Raw genomic sequence first — 14,724 nt, 5'->3', positions numbered from 1 at the left:
CGGCACTGCAGCTGACAGGAGCAGGCCAGTGTTTCTGCAAGGGAGGCCACTCACACGCCTGCCTCTTGCTTTGAATAAAAATTCGTTGGTCTACCTCTGTGGCTAAGAGGCACCTATTTTCCATAGATCCTAGTCCAAAGCCCTGGACAGCATCCTTCCTCCGGTCCAATGTGTAAAATAGGAAGTGTCACACAGACACTAACAGTGACTTCATGGGTTATAGCTGGTCGCTGGTCCTTGGTCCCAGCATAGACAAAGGTCATCCCACGAGCACACAGCAGAAGCCTACTGCATGCCAGGGAGGTGGGCTTCTGGGCAGAAGGAACCAGGACTGACATGTTCTTGTTTTGAATGAATGAAGGAGAGGTGATAAGTGTTCTGAATGAATGAAGGAGAGGTGATAAGTGTTCTGAGAAGTTTTATATCAACTTGACACAGCTAAAGTCATTTGAGAGGAGGGAGTCTCAACTGAGAAAATGTCTCCATGAGACTGGCCTGTACAGTGTGCAGTGCATTTTCTTGATTGGTGTAGGAGGGCCTGGTCCGTTGTGGGTGATGCCACTCCTGGGCTGGTGGGCCTGGGTGGACCAGCCAAGAGGAACAAGCCAGTAAGCAGCATCCTCCATGGCCTCCGCACCAGCTCCTGCCTCCTCAGAGATGGGCTGTTACTGGAAGTAAGACATAGTAACTAACCCTTTCCTCCCCAGACTGCTTTTGCCCATAGTATTTTATCACAGCAATAGAAACCCTAAGGCAAGACTGTCCTTTGAATACACAACGTGCCCCTTATTCAGTCTGTACTCAGCGTGTCTAGAATGCATGTCCACTTAGAATTGCAGTCCTTGAGAGAGGCTGGCCATGGAGAAGAGGGCCCAGACCAAGGAGGCCAACCTGTTGGAGAGAGTCTGTGGATCCATGAAGTTCAGGGGCAGTGGCCCCCAGGTTACTTTAAGCAGCTGACTGGCATAAAAGACAAACTGACTCAGGACCACACAGCCATCTTAAAGTTGCCAGATTTTAATTCAAAGTGTAGCGATTCTCTAGCAGATCCCTCGAGGCAGAGCAGAGCACAGGCTCCTACTCAGAGGAGGGCTAAAGGCTATCGGGCTCCCTCCCACGGCTTGCCTAGAGACAAGTGGGCCTCACGCCAGCGTGCGACCTGCTTCTGAGAGGACAGAGCCTTGGGAAAAGAGCATGTGGTGCCTGGCCCAGGTCCAGCTCCAGGATGCTTTCCTGTAAGCCTTCCAACGCAGCCTCCAGGCTCCGCATGGTCCAGGAGGAAGGTGCCGCCACCTCCTCCAGCTCTGGTCTCACCTGTTGGTTCTGAGCCCAGACGGTGCTGGCATTGTCTTCTGAGGCCATGACGTGTACTTCAAGCTGGAGAGTGGTGCCCTGGCCCCGTGCGGCTACTGCCTGTGGTTACATTGGCCTTCGGGGTTTATCTTTTGCTGGACTGGCTCTTGAATCTGCCCTCACATGAGTAGTAATCTAATCTAATCATCCCTGACCTGAAAGCTAAGCGCAGTTTAGGAAATGCTAACATGCTTAGCCAAGGCTCAGAGCCAATCAGGGCTCCCGCCTCTGTCTCTATGGTCACGGATGGGCTACTTGGTGATGAGGACGATCTTCTCAGCATGAACCTCCTTCACTTGCTTGGAAGTAAACTTGACAATAAATTTCCTGGGTCCAGTTTTCACTGGATTGCATTTCATTTGGAAATTAATGGTGTTTCCAGGTGCCAGTGCCCTAGAAAATGCAAAGGCACACAAACAATCAGCCAAAGGCGCCACAGAGCGGAAACACGTCACATGAGGGACCAGGCACCTGGATCCAGTGCAGCTCATGGGAAAGCCCTGTGCTCTAGAGCCCAGGAAAGCGAGTCTTCACCTGGACTGTGGCCAGTTGTCTCAGCTGTAAGACAAGATGGCCGACTGGAATGGCTGCTTTCCAGCTATGTCAGTCACACACCCTCCTGGGGGCCTCCCGAACAGGTTTCATGGGGAACCTACAAGACAGTGTTCTCTACCCTAGGCGTTACCTGAGTGTAGCAGGCTCTGAGAACAGAAAAAAAGAATCTGTTTTTAACAATGTTCCTTGGGAATCGGTATGTCTGTGGACGTTTAGGAAACTAGTCGCAGAAGAACCGGAGTCTGCTCGATTTACTCGGAAGAAAGAAATAGACTGAGGAGCAAAGCCTGTCACTAAAACCCTGACTGGGTCTGTCGGCACACCAGAGCCAATCGTGTCTTCTAGTCTATCAGACAGAAAACAGTGCACAGAGGCAGCAAGGACTCCAACTAGGAATATGGCTGACACGTGGATACATGGGAACTTAGCCCATGTTCCTGCAAGCGGGGACTCAGCACTGCCATTTGCTCAGCACAATGCAGTACCAGTTTAAATCCCAAATCAAGATGATTCTAATAGTTCTCTTTCTGAAAAACTGAGGGAAGAAATCTATCTGCCTTCTACATAGCGTGTGTACTTCTGAGCACAGCATTTAAATGACACACATCACCTGCGAAGACAAGTGAAGAGCCTATTAGTCCAGAGACTGAGGACTGTTGGGGATTACATGTGTTATACAGGATGTGTTGGAACAGAGACTGATGACTATTGGAAATTACATGTGTTATACAGGGTGTTTTGGAGCACTGTGTAAATGGCAGGTTATTTGACAAAGTTGGCTGTGTAGGATTCCACCTCAGAATTAAAAGCCACAGTAATAGTTAATTATGTAAATAGAACCATAAGTTGCAGAAAAAGTCTTGTAATGACATGAAATTCAGTATCCACAGAGATTAAAAATGTAATGTGAGTTCCAGCGGTGAAGGCATCTTAGGACTTTAAACAGTCTAGCCTGGGGTAAAACTGTCTAGCCTGGGGTACAGTTCCACAGGAGGCCTTCCGTGTACGAGGTCCTGGCCTCAATTTCCAGGGCAGCACCTTAGAAAAACTAACAAACTTCAGTGGCAGGTGTGGGGACGCATTCCTTTAATCTTGGCACTTAGGAGGCAGAGGCAGGCGGATCTCTTTGAGTTTAAGGCCAGCCGGTTCTGTATAGCAAGTTTTAAGCTAGCTAAGGCTATAAAGTGAGACTATCTTTAAATGAATAAACAAACTCCTACAAGCGGCTTACAACACAACATTCCTTACTCAATTCAGGCTGTGCTCACATGAATAAGAGAAAATTACTCTCTGGGGGAAACGGTCAAAAGAAACAACAAACAAATTAAAGGAGCGAGTCAGCAAGAACACCCAAGCTGTAAATAAAAAGACAAGGATGCTTTGACAGTCCTGAAGGCCAGCAGGTCGACAAGAAACACAAAGGTATGCGGCTGGTGGAGCGCCAACCAGTGCAGTCTCTTCTACAATTTGGCACCAGCAATATGTGTTTACATTTTCCCTGTGGCCCATACTAGGAGTTTACATCTCAGAAGTGTGGCAAATGTGCGTGAGACCCATGTGCAGGGTGTGTATCATCAGAAGGAGTTGACAGACTCACCCTTGTTCCCAGGATTTCATGTGAGCGAGGCCCAGGCTCTCCACTGAGAACCTGATGTTGGTCAGAGGGATGGGCAGGGTGTTCTTGAAGATGCAGGTGATGAGGAGGGGCTCGTTGACCCTGCCTGTGCTCGGCATCTGTCAGAGTAGGGAGTGGAGAGGAGACAGCTGTGACAGACTGACACCAGGGGGCCTGTGGCCACATGGGAGGCTCAGCGGAGAATCTGGCCACTGGTGTTCTCTTGCATTCCATGTGTTTGCACATGCTTACCTCTAGTTTTGTCAAACTTTTTTTTTTCCCGAGACAGGGCTTTTCTGTGTAGCCTTGGCTGTCCTAGACTCGCTTTGTAGACCAGGCTGGCCTCGAACACACAGCGATCACCTGCCTCAGCCTCCCAGAGTGCTGGGATTACTGGCATGCGCCACCACACCCATCTGTCAGACATACTTTTAAGAACTCTAGGTGGGTAATTTGGTGGTAGCCAGAGGTCCTAGTATGAACTACATCCTGCTCTCATGCAGCGTGTCAGGATCCCCGTTTCCTGCAGGCCGAGTGGTTGTGAGAGCCCTCACTGTACTAAGGGTGTTGCCCAACTCCCCAATGACCTCACATCCAAACACAGGCCGTGTTCCTCTCCTGCAGTACGTCCCACCCCGATGGCTAAAGCCAGAGCAGCTGACACTCACACGTGCCCCTGCCACACCTGCCCTGGATGTGCCCTCTTCCTCAGGGTGCCTCCTCCCCTTCCCAGGGTTCCTAAAGCACAGTCACTTTAGTAAAAAAAAAATGTGTGGCCCTGTTACACAAAGAAACCCTGTCTCAAAAAACCAAAAAGAAAAAGAAAAGTGTGGCTGAGAAAGCTGGAGTGTCTTTATATCTGCCTCACAGGCACATGAAGCACCAACCAAACACACCTGCACACCAGGCCTCAGGGACAGGTGTTCTCTGACGCCCACAGGCATCTTTGCTGCTGCTGAATTCTTTTAGGTTTGCTTATTTTATCTGTGTGAGTATTTTGGTTGCATATATGTGTATGTACCACATGCATGCCTAGTGCCTGCAGAAATCAGGGGGGGGGGAAACAGATCCCTTAAACTGGAGTTACAAGTGGCTGTGACTCATGATGTGGGTGCTGGGGACTGAACCTGGTTTAGAACAAGTGCTCTTAGCCTCTGAGCCATTTCTCCAGCCCTTCAAAAGAGATTCTTGATGATCCAGCCATGGCGAGCATGCTGAAACTGCTGCCAAGTACAGTAGGTCCTGCGGAGCACGCACACACTGCCTCATTGAGTGGGGCCAGCCAGTGTCCCACCGTGTCTAAGGATGAGTCAGTGACTCATGTCCTCAGCCAATCTGCACAGAAATGGCAAGACACAGTCTTCAAAGGGGGCCACGTCCTCACCTGAGAAGTTCCTGTGGGAGCTGCCTGCTGAGACGTAGACCTGTGTGGCTGACCCCGTGATGGCAAAGGGCCCTGGGATGACAGTCTCCCACGACTCATCAGAAAAACAGTGAAGGCCTCTTGCGCATGCTGCCTGTGACTCCCACTTACGTGGGAGAAAACTGAGCAGAGAGCCCAGGCTAGTCTGGCACCAGCTTCATCTCATACCACACTGGGGGCTGGGCCCATGGCAAGCCTTGCACTTCACTGGCTTGTACCCAAAACTCTTTGATACACAGGAAGCTGACAGCGTGGGTCACTTCTGGTAGGAGGGGCCGAGCGTCTGAGGGGAGGGTGCGAGGAGACTATTCAGTGTGCCAACTGCTTCTTTGTAAGTTTGTACTGTGTGTTCCTCATTTTTAAAAAGTTTAAATCCATTTAACCAAAAATTAAGAAAGAAGAAACTGCCTGACTTTTCAGAAATATCTGTATGGGGGAAAATGATGTGCCATTTTCCTTAGGAATGCAATTGGCCCACAGATTAGTCAGCCAGAGGATCACAAAGACCCTGAGCTCTGCCCCTCTTCAATAGGAGCCCTTTCTGGCCTGCGGAAGGCTCACCTCTATAGAGAAAGCAGGGTACAGGAAACACAGGGTTGTGTCAGTGGCCACCCTGTCCCCAGACTCCATGATCTCTGCAATGATGAACCCTTTGATGACCAGCTCATCATCAACCATGCCCAGTTTGTAGATGTAGGAGTTGGCGTCCATGCTGAGAGCCACCTCGGATTCTGTAAAAGAGGAGGAAGAGAGGAGAGGGGAGTCCTTGGCAACGGGGGTTGGATTAGCACTAGGGACAGAGCTGCCTGGCCTTAGAGGAGCCTTGTCCTCTCTCTGGAGAGCCTGCACCAGGGTCCAAATGGCTTAGTGAATAACTGAGTTAGTGCTGTCTGCCCATGCTGAGGGTACCCACAGCCCACTGATGAGAATGGGCAAACCAAACAAACTCCCTGCTGCTGCAGAGGCTCTTTGTGACGCCATTAGCACTCAATGTGTGTTAGAACCCGGCCGCCATTTTAGCATCTGCCTGGATTCTTTATCACCACCAAAATGTAAATGCTCAAGAAATACTATGTCTCTCCAAACATAAGAGGTTGGCGTGTGGTTGTAGCCCACAGAGAAGAGAGAGACACAGATGCTGGGGTCCTCATCCTCTGGGCTTGAGTCTCATTGGCCCTCGTTCTGGTACCTTGACCTTGGACGTGCACAGTCTTCTGGATGATCCCCAGGTTTGTCTTCTTGCTGCCCGTGTATGTCTGTAGGTCGAGGGAGCATGAAATGTTGACATTCTGTGGGGTGCCTGTTTTCCTTTTCAAAATTAGGGTCAAAGTGATAGGATATCCTAGCTCCACCGAGTTCTGAAGGACGGATAGGCGAAGAGTGCTGTTTGGAGAGCGAGTGTTGGGCTTGTCCTCATCAGGACGGTTACCAGAGGCATTTTCCATGGCCTTCCTTTCCTCCGGGGAGCCTGTTAAAACAGAATATTTCCTGAGGACACCCTTGGGGTCTGAGAGAGCCTTCCCATTGTCCTGGTTAGGATTTTTAAAAGTCAACTTGGCAAAGCCAGGGTCATCTGGGAAGAAGGGGCTTCAATAGAGAGGGTGCTGTCCAAACACAAGCCTGTGAGGCACTTTCTTAGTTAATGGCTGATTGAGAAAGGCCTAGTCTACTGTGGGTCTAACACCCCTGGGAATGTGGGCCTGACTTGTATAAGAAAAGTTCAGTAAGATATGGGGAGCAAGCCAATAAGTGGTACACTCCATGGCTTCTGCCTCACTTCCTGCCTTCACTTCCTGCCTTAGCTTCCTGCCTTCACTTCCTGCCTTAGCTTCCTGCCTTCACTTCCTGCCTCCAGTCCTGCCTTCACTTCCTGCCTCCAGTCCTGCCTTCACTTCCTGCCTTCAGTCCTGCCTTCACTTCCTGCCTCCAGTCCTGCCTTCACTTCCTGCCTCCAGTCCTGCCTTGGCTTCCCCCAGTAGACTGTGATGCAGATGTGTAAGCCAAACACACCCTTTCCTCCCCAAGTTGCTTTTCATCCTGGTCTTTATTATAGCAAGAAAAACCTAACTAAAACATAACTTGGTACCAGGAGTCAGGTGCCAGGAGAACAGGCCATGCTGTTCTGGGGAGGATTATGGGATGACTGTGGAACTTTGATCTGAGAAAGCTGTTGAGTGTTCAAAGCTCAGTGGGCTAGTCAGTGGGAGCTTGGAAAACAAAAAATTTGAGAGCAATGTAGACAATGAAATCCTGGCTTAAGAAGTTTTAAGGGAGTTTTTGTTTTTGTTTTTCTGCATAACCCTGGCTGCTCTAGAACTCCCTCTGTAGACCAGGCTAGCCTTGAACTCATAAATCCGCCTGTGTCTGCCTCCTGAGTGCTGTGATTAAAGGTGTGCGCCACCACCATCACCTGGCTTATGAAGTTTCAAGGGAATCTTGAGAGTCCATAAAGAATCTTCCAGAGCCATCTGTAGGGTACATTTGAATCAAGACCCTATGGCATCTGGTCAGCTGGAGCTCAGCCATCAGCTGTACACTGAGAGGCAGAGGCAGGCTGAGCTCTGTGAGGCTGAAGCTAGCCTTGTTCTACAAAGGAAGTTCTAGCCCAGCCAGAGCTACACAGAGAAACCCTATCTTGAAAACCCAAAAACTAGCTGGGCGTGGTGGCGCACGCCTTTAATCCCAGGACTTGGGAGGCAGAGGCAGGCAGATCACTGTGAGTTCGAGGCCAGCCTAGTCTACAAAGTGAGTCCAGAACAGCCAAGGCTACACAGAGATACCCTGTCTCAAAAAAACAAAAAATAAAAATAAATAAATAATCAGATGTTTATCAGGAAACCAGCACCACTAAAGTGAAACCTTTACAAGACAATCGATTGCAGGTGGAGATGAGAAATTGGGTGTGATTAAAAGACCAGCATCTGGCCTGGAGAGATGGCTCAGAGGTTAAGAGCACTGTCTGCTTTTCCAAAGGTCCTGAGTTCAATTCCCAGCACCCACATGGCAGCTCACAACCATCTATAGAGAGGTCTGGTGCCCTCTTCTGGCCTGCAGGTGTACATGCTAGTAGAACAATGTATACATAATAAATAAATAAATCTTGAGAGACACAGAGACACAGAGACAGAGAGAGAGGCCAGCATCATTGAGGTGAAATCTTGTGAGCACTTCCTGATTGTCAGCACACAAAAGCTGTGGCACAGAGAAGGTGAAGGCTGCATCTCATGCCAGCAGCTGAATGTGGTGACTAGCACAAGAGTTTCCCAGGAGGCACTTGCTGTGAAGTTGTGAAGGAGTCACGGAGATCAGCTGAGGCGTGGCACTGTGACAGACCAGGAGAGAACGTTGGTGAAGGTGCAGCCATGGAGACCCCAGCATATCTGAAGTACAAGAACCGTGAGAGAACCACCAAGGACAGTGTAGCACAGAGCACATGTGTTCAGGAGACAGGCTGTGTGTGCTGCAGGTGCAGGGCCAGAGCACAGGTGTTCAGGGGACAGGCTGTGTGTGCTGCAGGTGCAGGGCCAGAGCACAGGTGTTCAGGAGACAGGCTGCGTGTGCTGCAGGTGCAGGGCCAGAGCACAGGTGTTCAGGGGACAGGCTGTGTGTGCTGCAGGTGCAGGGCCAGAGCACAGGTGTTCAGGGGACAGGCTGTGTGTGCTGCAGGTGCAGGGCCAGAGCACAGGTGTTCAGGGGACAGGCTGCGTGTGCTGCAGGTGCAGGGCCAGAGCACAGGTGTTCAGGGGACAGGCTGTGTGTGCTGCAGGTGCAGGGCCAGAGCACAGGTGTTCAGGGGACAGGCTGCGTGTGCTGCAGGTGCAGGGCCAGAGCACAGGTGTTCAGGGGACAGGCTGCGTGTGCTGCAGGTGCAGGGCCAGAGCACAGGTGTTCAGGGGACAGGCTGTGTGTGCTGCAGGACCAGAAAGCAGAGCCTTGTAGGCCTCTGGGGTCCAGAGGATGGTGAGTGGATCTCAGATTTGAAACACTAAACTTTTTTGCACTATTGGATTTAGGCTTTGCTTTGATTTGATTGTGACCATATCCTGGATCTTCCCTCTTAGAATAAGAAATATGTAATGTATTTTTTAACTTACAGGAGCCCACAGTTAAGAGACTTTGAATATCTTTTTCTTTTCTTTTTCTTTTTCTTTTTTTTTTTTTTTTTTTTTTTGGTTTTTCGAGACAGGGTTTCTCTATGTAGCCTTGACTGTCCTGGACTCGCTTTGTAGACCAGGCTGGCCTCGAACTCACAGCGATCCGCCTGCCTCTGCCTCCCAAGTGCTGGGATTAAAGGCGTGCGCCACCACATCCGGCTATCTTTTTTTTTCAAGACAAGGTCTCTCTGTGTAGCCTTGGCTGTTCTGGCTCACTTTGTAGGCCAGGCTGGCCTTGAACTCACAGCGATCCGCCTGCCTCTGCCTCCCAAGTGCTGAGATTAAAGGTATGTGCCACCACCGCCTGGCCGACTTTGGATATCTTAAAGAGAGTGTGGGACTTTGAAAAGTTGAAGTGTTTTATATTGTGATAATTGATATTAATATAATATCTTGGGAATAAACAAGACAAGAAAAGGTATTGTTTAATAGTGTGTTGTGTTTGTGTGTCAAGCTGACAAGCAGTCAGATGTCCTGGTGGGGTTTTTATAAACTTGACACAAAGCAAGTGCATTTAGGAAGAGAGAATGGCACTTGAGAAAATGCCGCTATTTGATTGGCCCATAGATAAGTCTGTGAGGTGTTTTCTTAATTAATGACATGTGGGAGGGTTTATCCCACTGTGGACCTGCCACTCTCAGACAGCTGGGCCTGGGTTGTATAGGAAAGCAAGTTAAACCACCAGACAATATGGCGTACTCCTTTAATCCCAGAACTTGGGAGGCAGAGGCAGGTGGATCTCTGAGTTTGAAGCCAGCCTGGTCTACAGAGTGGGTTCCAAGACAGCCACTGCTACAGAGAAACCCTGTCTCAAAAAACCAAAAGAAAAAGAAAGAAGAAAGAAAGAAAGTCGAGAAGACCTGAGGAGCGAACCCTCAGCGGCGTTCCTACACGGCTTCTCCTCCACTTCTTGGCTTGGCCTCCTCAGTGCACTGTGACCTGGGGTGTGTAAGCCAGACACACCCTCCCCTTCCTGACCTGGGGTGTGTAAGCCAGACACACCCTCCCCTTCCCAACCTGGGGTGTGTAAGCCAGACACACCCTCCCCTTCCCAACCTGGGGTGTGTAAGCCAGACACACCCTCTTCTTCCCGACCTGGGGTGTGTAAGCCAGACACACCCTCCCCTTCCCGACCTGGGGTGTGTAAGCCAGACACACCCTCCCCTTCCCGACCTGGGGTGTGTAAGCCAGACACACCCTCTCCTTTCCAAGGTGCTTTTCATCATGGTCTTTATCACATCAATAGAAACCTAACTAAGGCACCGCTGACTGGGACTGTGCACGCCTCCCAGGGGCTAAGGCACTGCTGACTGGGGCTGTGCAGGCCTCCCAGGGCCTAAGGGTTCACACTTAGAAGCACCCACGGCCCAGTTCTGGGAACTTGTCGTAAGTGGGAATGGCAGCAGAAAGAAGAGTGGTTCCACCTTAGCCTGCCCAGGGCTCTCGAAATCAACCTACGATCATGGAGCATGGAGGCTCACACCTCTAATACCAGCACTTGGAAACCTGAGACAGGAGGATTGCTATGACTTCAAGCCCAACCTAGACTACAGAGTGAGTTTCAGGCCACCTATAAAGCCAGACCTTATCTTAAAAACAAACAAACAAACAAAACCATGAAAAGAGGCAGGAGGAACTCAGAAGGCGTGAGCTAGTCTTGTTGCTTCCTCTCCCCCTAGACCCTGAGTCACCCTGAAGACAGGCAGACCTGGTCACAGTGAAGTCAGAAGCCTCCCTGTGTGGTGCTGCGGGGGTCTGGAGCATGGCCACAGCCCCACCATGATGGCTTTACTGTCCTTTGACTTCTGTGACAACTCCTGGGAGAAGTCCACTCACAGAGCTGACCGTGACCAGACTCAAACAGCGTCTTTCCTGGTGTACTTGAAAGAAAATTAAAAAAACAAAAACAAAACAGCGAGAAAGCCGGGGAAGAACAAAGAGAAAGCGAGAGGGTGCTCTCATCCTGAAGCTCTGCACAAGGGAGGCTAAAGCAGAGCCCCATGTGTCCCCCAGCCAGACACAGCGCCTGGGCCGAAGCAAGTTTACTTCCTTATCCCAGACAAGGCAGCTAGCTGCACAGCCATTCCCATGAGCATGAGGCAAATGGGAGGCGTCAGAGGTCCCCATGATGGACACAGGCTGCATGGAGGAGCTGCAGGGAATCAGTGCACAAGCACACAGTAGGGACAACAAATGGTCCAATTCCCAGACTGCCACATGGTATCCACAAGCTTATAGCTTTCAGTGAGGCACGACCCCACACACGAGGAGAACTGGCCCCCAGGACCCCACACATGAGGAAAGCCTGATTTGGAACTTACTAGTGAGATGGCCCAGCCAGTAAAGGCGCTTACTTACTACAAGCTTGGTGACCTGAGCTCCATCCCCAGGACCATATGGTAGAAGGAGAGAGAGCCGACTCCCACAAGGTGTCCTCTGACCTCTACATGCACACTGTGGTGTGTTCACCCACACATATATGTACATACACAAAATTAATTAGGTGCAAAGACCATTGTGACTATATCGAACAACTCACAGGACAGGGAAAACAGTAGCTCACCAAACAGAAACTATCCATAAAGAACTTGCAATGGTTTAAAGTCAGTAACAGCTTTCTACAGTTTAGAGACTGCACAGGAAACAGTCAGAAAATGTGAGGTTAGGCTAATTGAAATTACTTAGTCTTCAGGGCAGAAAGAAAAAGTACAAGGAAAAAAGCAACAGTACACTGAGCCCCCTCTCCCTGAGGCACCCTCACTCTGATTTTTTTTTTCTTCTTGAATCTCCTACTAGGACAGTAAAATGGCTCAGAGGGTAAAGGCACTTACTGCCAAGCCTGACAACCTGTTTACAGAGGGCACATGTTGTCTTAGGTCCTGCCCACACCTGCTTGCTCACAGGTACAGAATGGAAACGCATGGGAAGGGCTGTTTTCCCTTCACACTGCAGTGAGCAGCCCTGAGAGCTGGCCTCCTGCATCCCAGGCTGGCCCCAGGCTCACTGTGCTGTGGATGACCTTAAACCTTTGATGCCTCTGCCTTTACTTCCTCATTGCCAGGACCACAGCATGTGTTTTTATAGTGCTGGGGACTGAACCCAGGACCTCTGTTAAACCAAACAAGCACACTACCATCCGAACCACATCTCCAGCCAGCAGAGCAGCGGGCTAGAGGAAAGGGAAGCCCTAAAAACAGGTCAGCTATCCCGAGAGGTGGGTGAGTGTTGCTGCCCACAAGCACCCGGCACCACAGCCATCAGGGATGGGGCGGACAGGACCACTGTGAGGAGAGCAGGGGTCAGATACAGGAGTAGATTCTGTCTCAGAATGATGGAGACACTGGCGCAACCCCAAGGTCCTCTTTTGCTTGCCTCCCCTAGGGACAGTCTGCTGTGTCCCCAGGAAATGCATCAGCCTATCTGGGGCCTCTTCCTCTCAATCACCTATGCCCAGTGTCAGTGGCTGAGGAACATAAGTGTCATGCCCAGTATCAGGTGCTCCATGGCCCACGGGCCATATTTCTTGAGGCAGCCTGGTTTGGTGGAATCTGGGCAGACTTACTGCACAGTGGAGCAGACCCAGAGACAGGAGGCAGAGGCCCTCTCATGTCAAAGCTGACCTGTAGTTCTGGCAAAGTACTTGCCCAGCATTCACAAAACTCTGCTCCAGAACTTTAAACAAAGCAAAACAAAACCGTAGGCCAGCCATGGTGGCATACACCTTTGATCCAAGCACTTGGGAGGCAGAGGCAGGCAGCTCTTTGTGAGTTCAAGGCCAGCCTGGTATACATAGTAGGTTCCAGGCCAGCCAGACCAACACAGTGACACTTGTAACAAAACAAAACAACCCAACTAATCCTGACTCAGCCACTTTTAAGATGGGTGAATCTAACCCAGAAAGAACATCTCTAAACATCTCTGAGCTCCATGTCTGTTGTCTAAAGTGTCCAAAGCATTGCAGGACACTGCAAGGCCACAGGAGTCTGGTGTGTGTTGACTGCCCAGGCAATCTGCAATCAGCTTTTATTTTAAATAGGGCATCGAAGTGTAGCCAAAGCTCGCTTCCAAGCTGAAGCACTTCTCTTGCCCTGACCTCCAGGCGTGTGCCACCACACCTTGCTACATCATCTTGCTCTGGAGTCACGCCCAGCCTCCCCCAGGGCACACGCGCATCTCACACTGCCTGGGATGAGCAGCCCACAGTGCGGAAAGCCCCGCTGGCCTTGGACCAGCGCGAGAGGCAGAAGCCCTGCACAGCTACCTTCAGTGAACTTGTACTGCAAGGTGATGTCCTCACGTCTGTTCTGGCCCACCATCTTGGTGCTGATGTTCCTGCCAATGCTCGCGGTCTCCACAGCGATTAGCACATTCTTGTCCCTCCCCTGGCTCTGCTTCACCAGCCAGATGAACTTGTCACCATTCACCTCCGTGAAGACGAACTTGGTGTCATACTTGATGTTGACTGCGCCCTGGCGGATGGCACTCAGTGGAGAAGGGCCCGTGCGGAAGCTCCCTGGGGGGATGCGGGAGAGATTGGCTGCCATGGTCCCCTTGCACATCCTGCCCTAAATTAGCATGGCAACAGCAAGGATTCTCAAGCAGCGGGGAGCATGTGCTCCAAACATGAAGGGCACATCCCAGCTTACGACGGAAATGCCCAGGTCATCTCAGGCCCAGAGGCAGGGAGCCATGCCCCTGTTTCATCCCAGCACACTGCCTGCTTCCTGTATGGCCTGTGCTTCCATTTCCTGAATGCTGGAGATGAAGCTAGTACTGGCCTCACAAGGGCATCAAGCAACCAGTGAGCATCAAACCGAGGAACGCGCAGTGGTACTTGGCACTGTGATTATGGGGGGGACCATCGCCAGCCAACGCTGTTGACCTAAACCAATCGTGCTGCCTTCTGAAGTTCTGACGTAGGAATAGAGAGGCGTCCGTGCTGTCATTAACAGTTTAGTAAGCATTAGTCCTTCAGCAATCATTGACTTTCATCCCCTTGTACTCTGGGCACCGGGCTTGGCACAGCCTTGTCTTATTTAACCTTCAATACACACAACTGCTCTCCCTGGCTGCTTAAAAGCAGCCAGCCCTGCAATTAATTCAGTGTAGTTGGGGCCAAGACTCTGAACAGGGCTTCTAATCTAAACTGACTGTTTCTAACATGGCAGAGGACTTCCCACGCTCTGCAAAGTGGGTGAGTAGATGCACCTCTAAAGCCCTGTCCACCTGGGCATAGGGCTGCTTCTACCCCTCAGGTAGAGAGTGACCCTAGGCTGTGTGCACTTGCCAAGTCTACTTGTCCCCACCTTGGCAGATACCACTGAGCCCCCAGGGGAAAGACTGTGAGCTCTGATGCTGAGCATCTTTCAGCACAAGGTGTGGCAAGCTCTCCTCCCCTTGGGAAGATCGTTGGAGGTCCCTGGCTGGCCAATGGGAACGGGGGCACTGTGATTTTGCCTTGGGGAGCTTTTGGGACACTCTGCTTGGAAGAATAGAGGCATTGAGGTATTTTAAATTGTGATTTAGTGTCTTTGGGGACCTGTGCCTCCTGCATCTGGGTACCCCTCCTCAGCCCACATGGCTCCCTCTCTGCCCTGATGAGGACGTTGCCCCCCAGGAGGCTG

The 14,724-nt window shown here is 50.8% G+C and overlaps 1 protein-coding gene across 1 annotated transcript in view; it reads right to left on the bottom strand.

Moving 5' to 3' along the window:
- Positions 1–1,247: 1,247 nt before the first annotated feature.
- Positions 1,248–14,724, bottom strand: part of Tgm4 (transglutaminase 4) — a 33,567-nt gene continuing 20,090 nt past the window's right edge. The window contains 5 exon segments of the mRNA XM_051140115.1: positions 1,248–1,746; positions 3,506–3,642; positions 5,508–5,677; positions 6,136–6,414; positions 13,362–13,613. Coding sequence (XP_050996072.1) covers positions 1,605–1,746; positions 3,506–3,642; positions 5,508–5,677; positions 6,136–6,414; positions 13,362–13,613 — 980 coding nt within the window. The 3' untranslated portion in view covers positions 1,248–1,604.

Source organism: Acomys russatus, chromosome 32 (genome assembly GCF_903995435.1).
Source record: "Acomys russatus chromosome 32, mAcoRus1.1, whole genome shotgun sequence".
Lineage (NCBI taxonomy): Eukaryota > Metazoa > Chordata > Mammalia > Rodentia > Muridae > Acomys > Acomys russatus.
The sequence above is the reverse complement of the archived record's forward strand: the minus strand, read 5'-3'. Positions and strand labels throughout refer to the sequence as shown.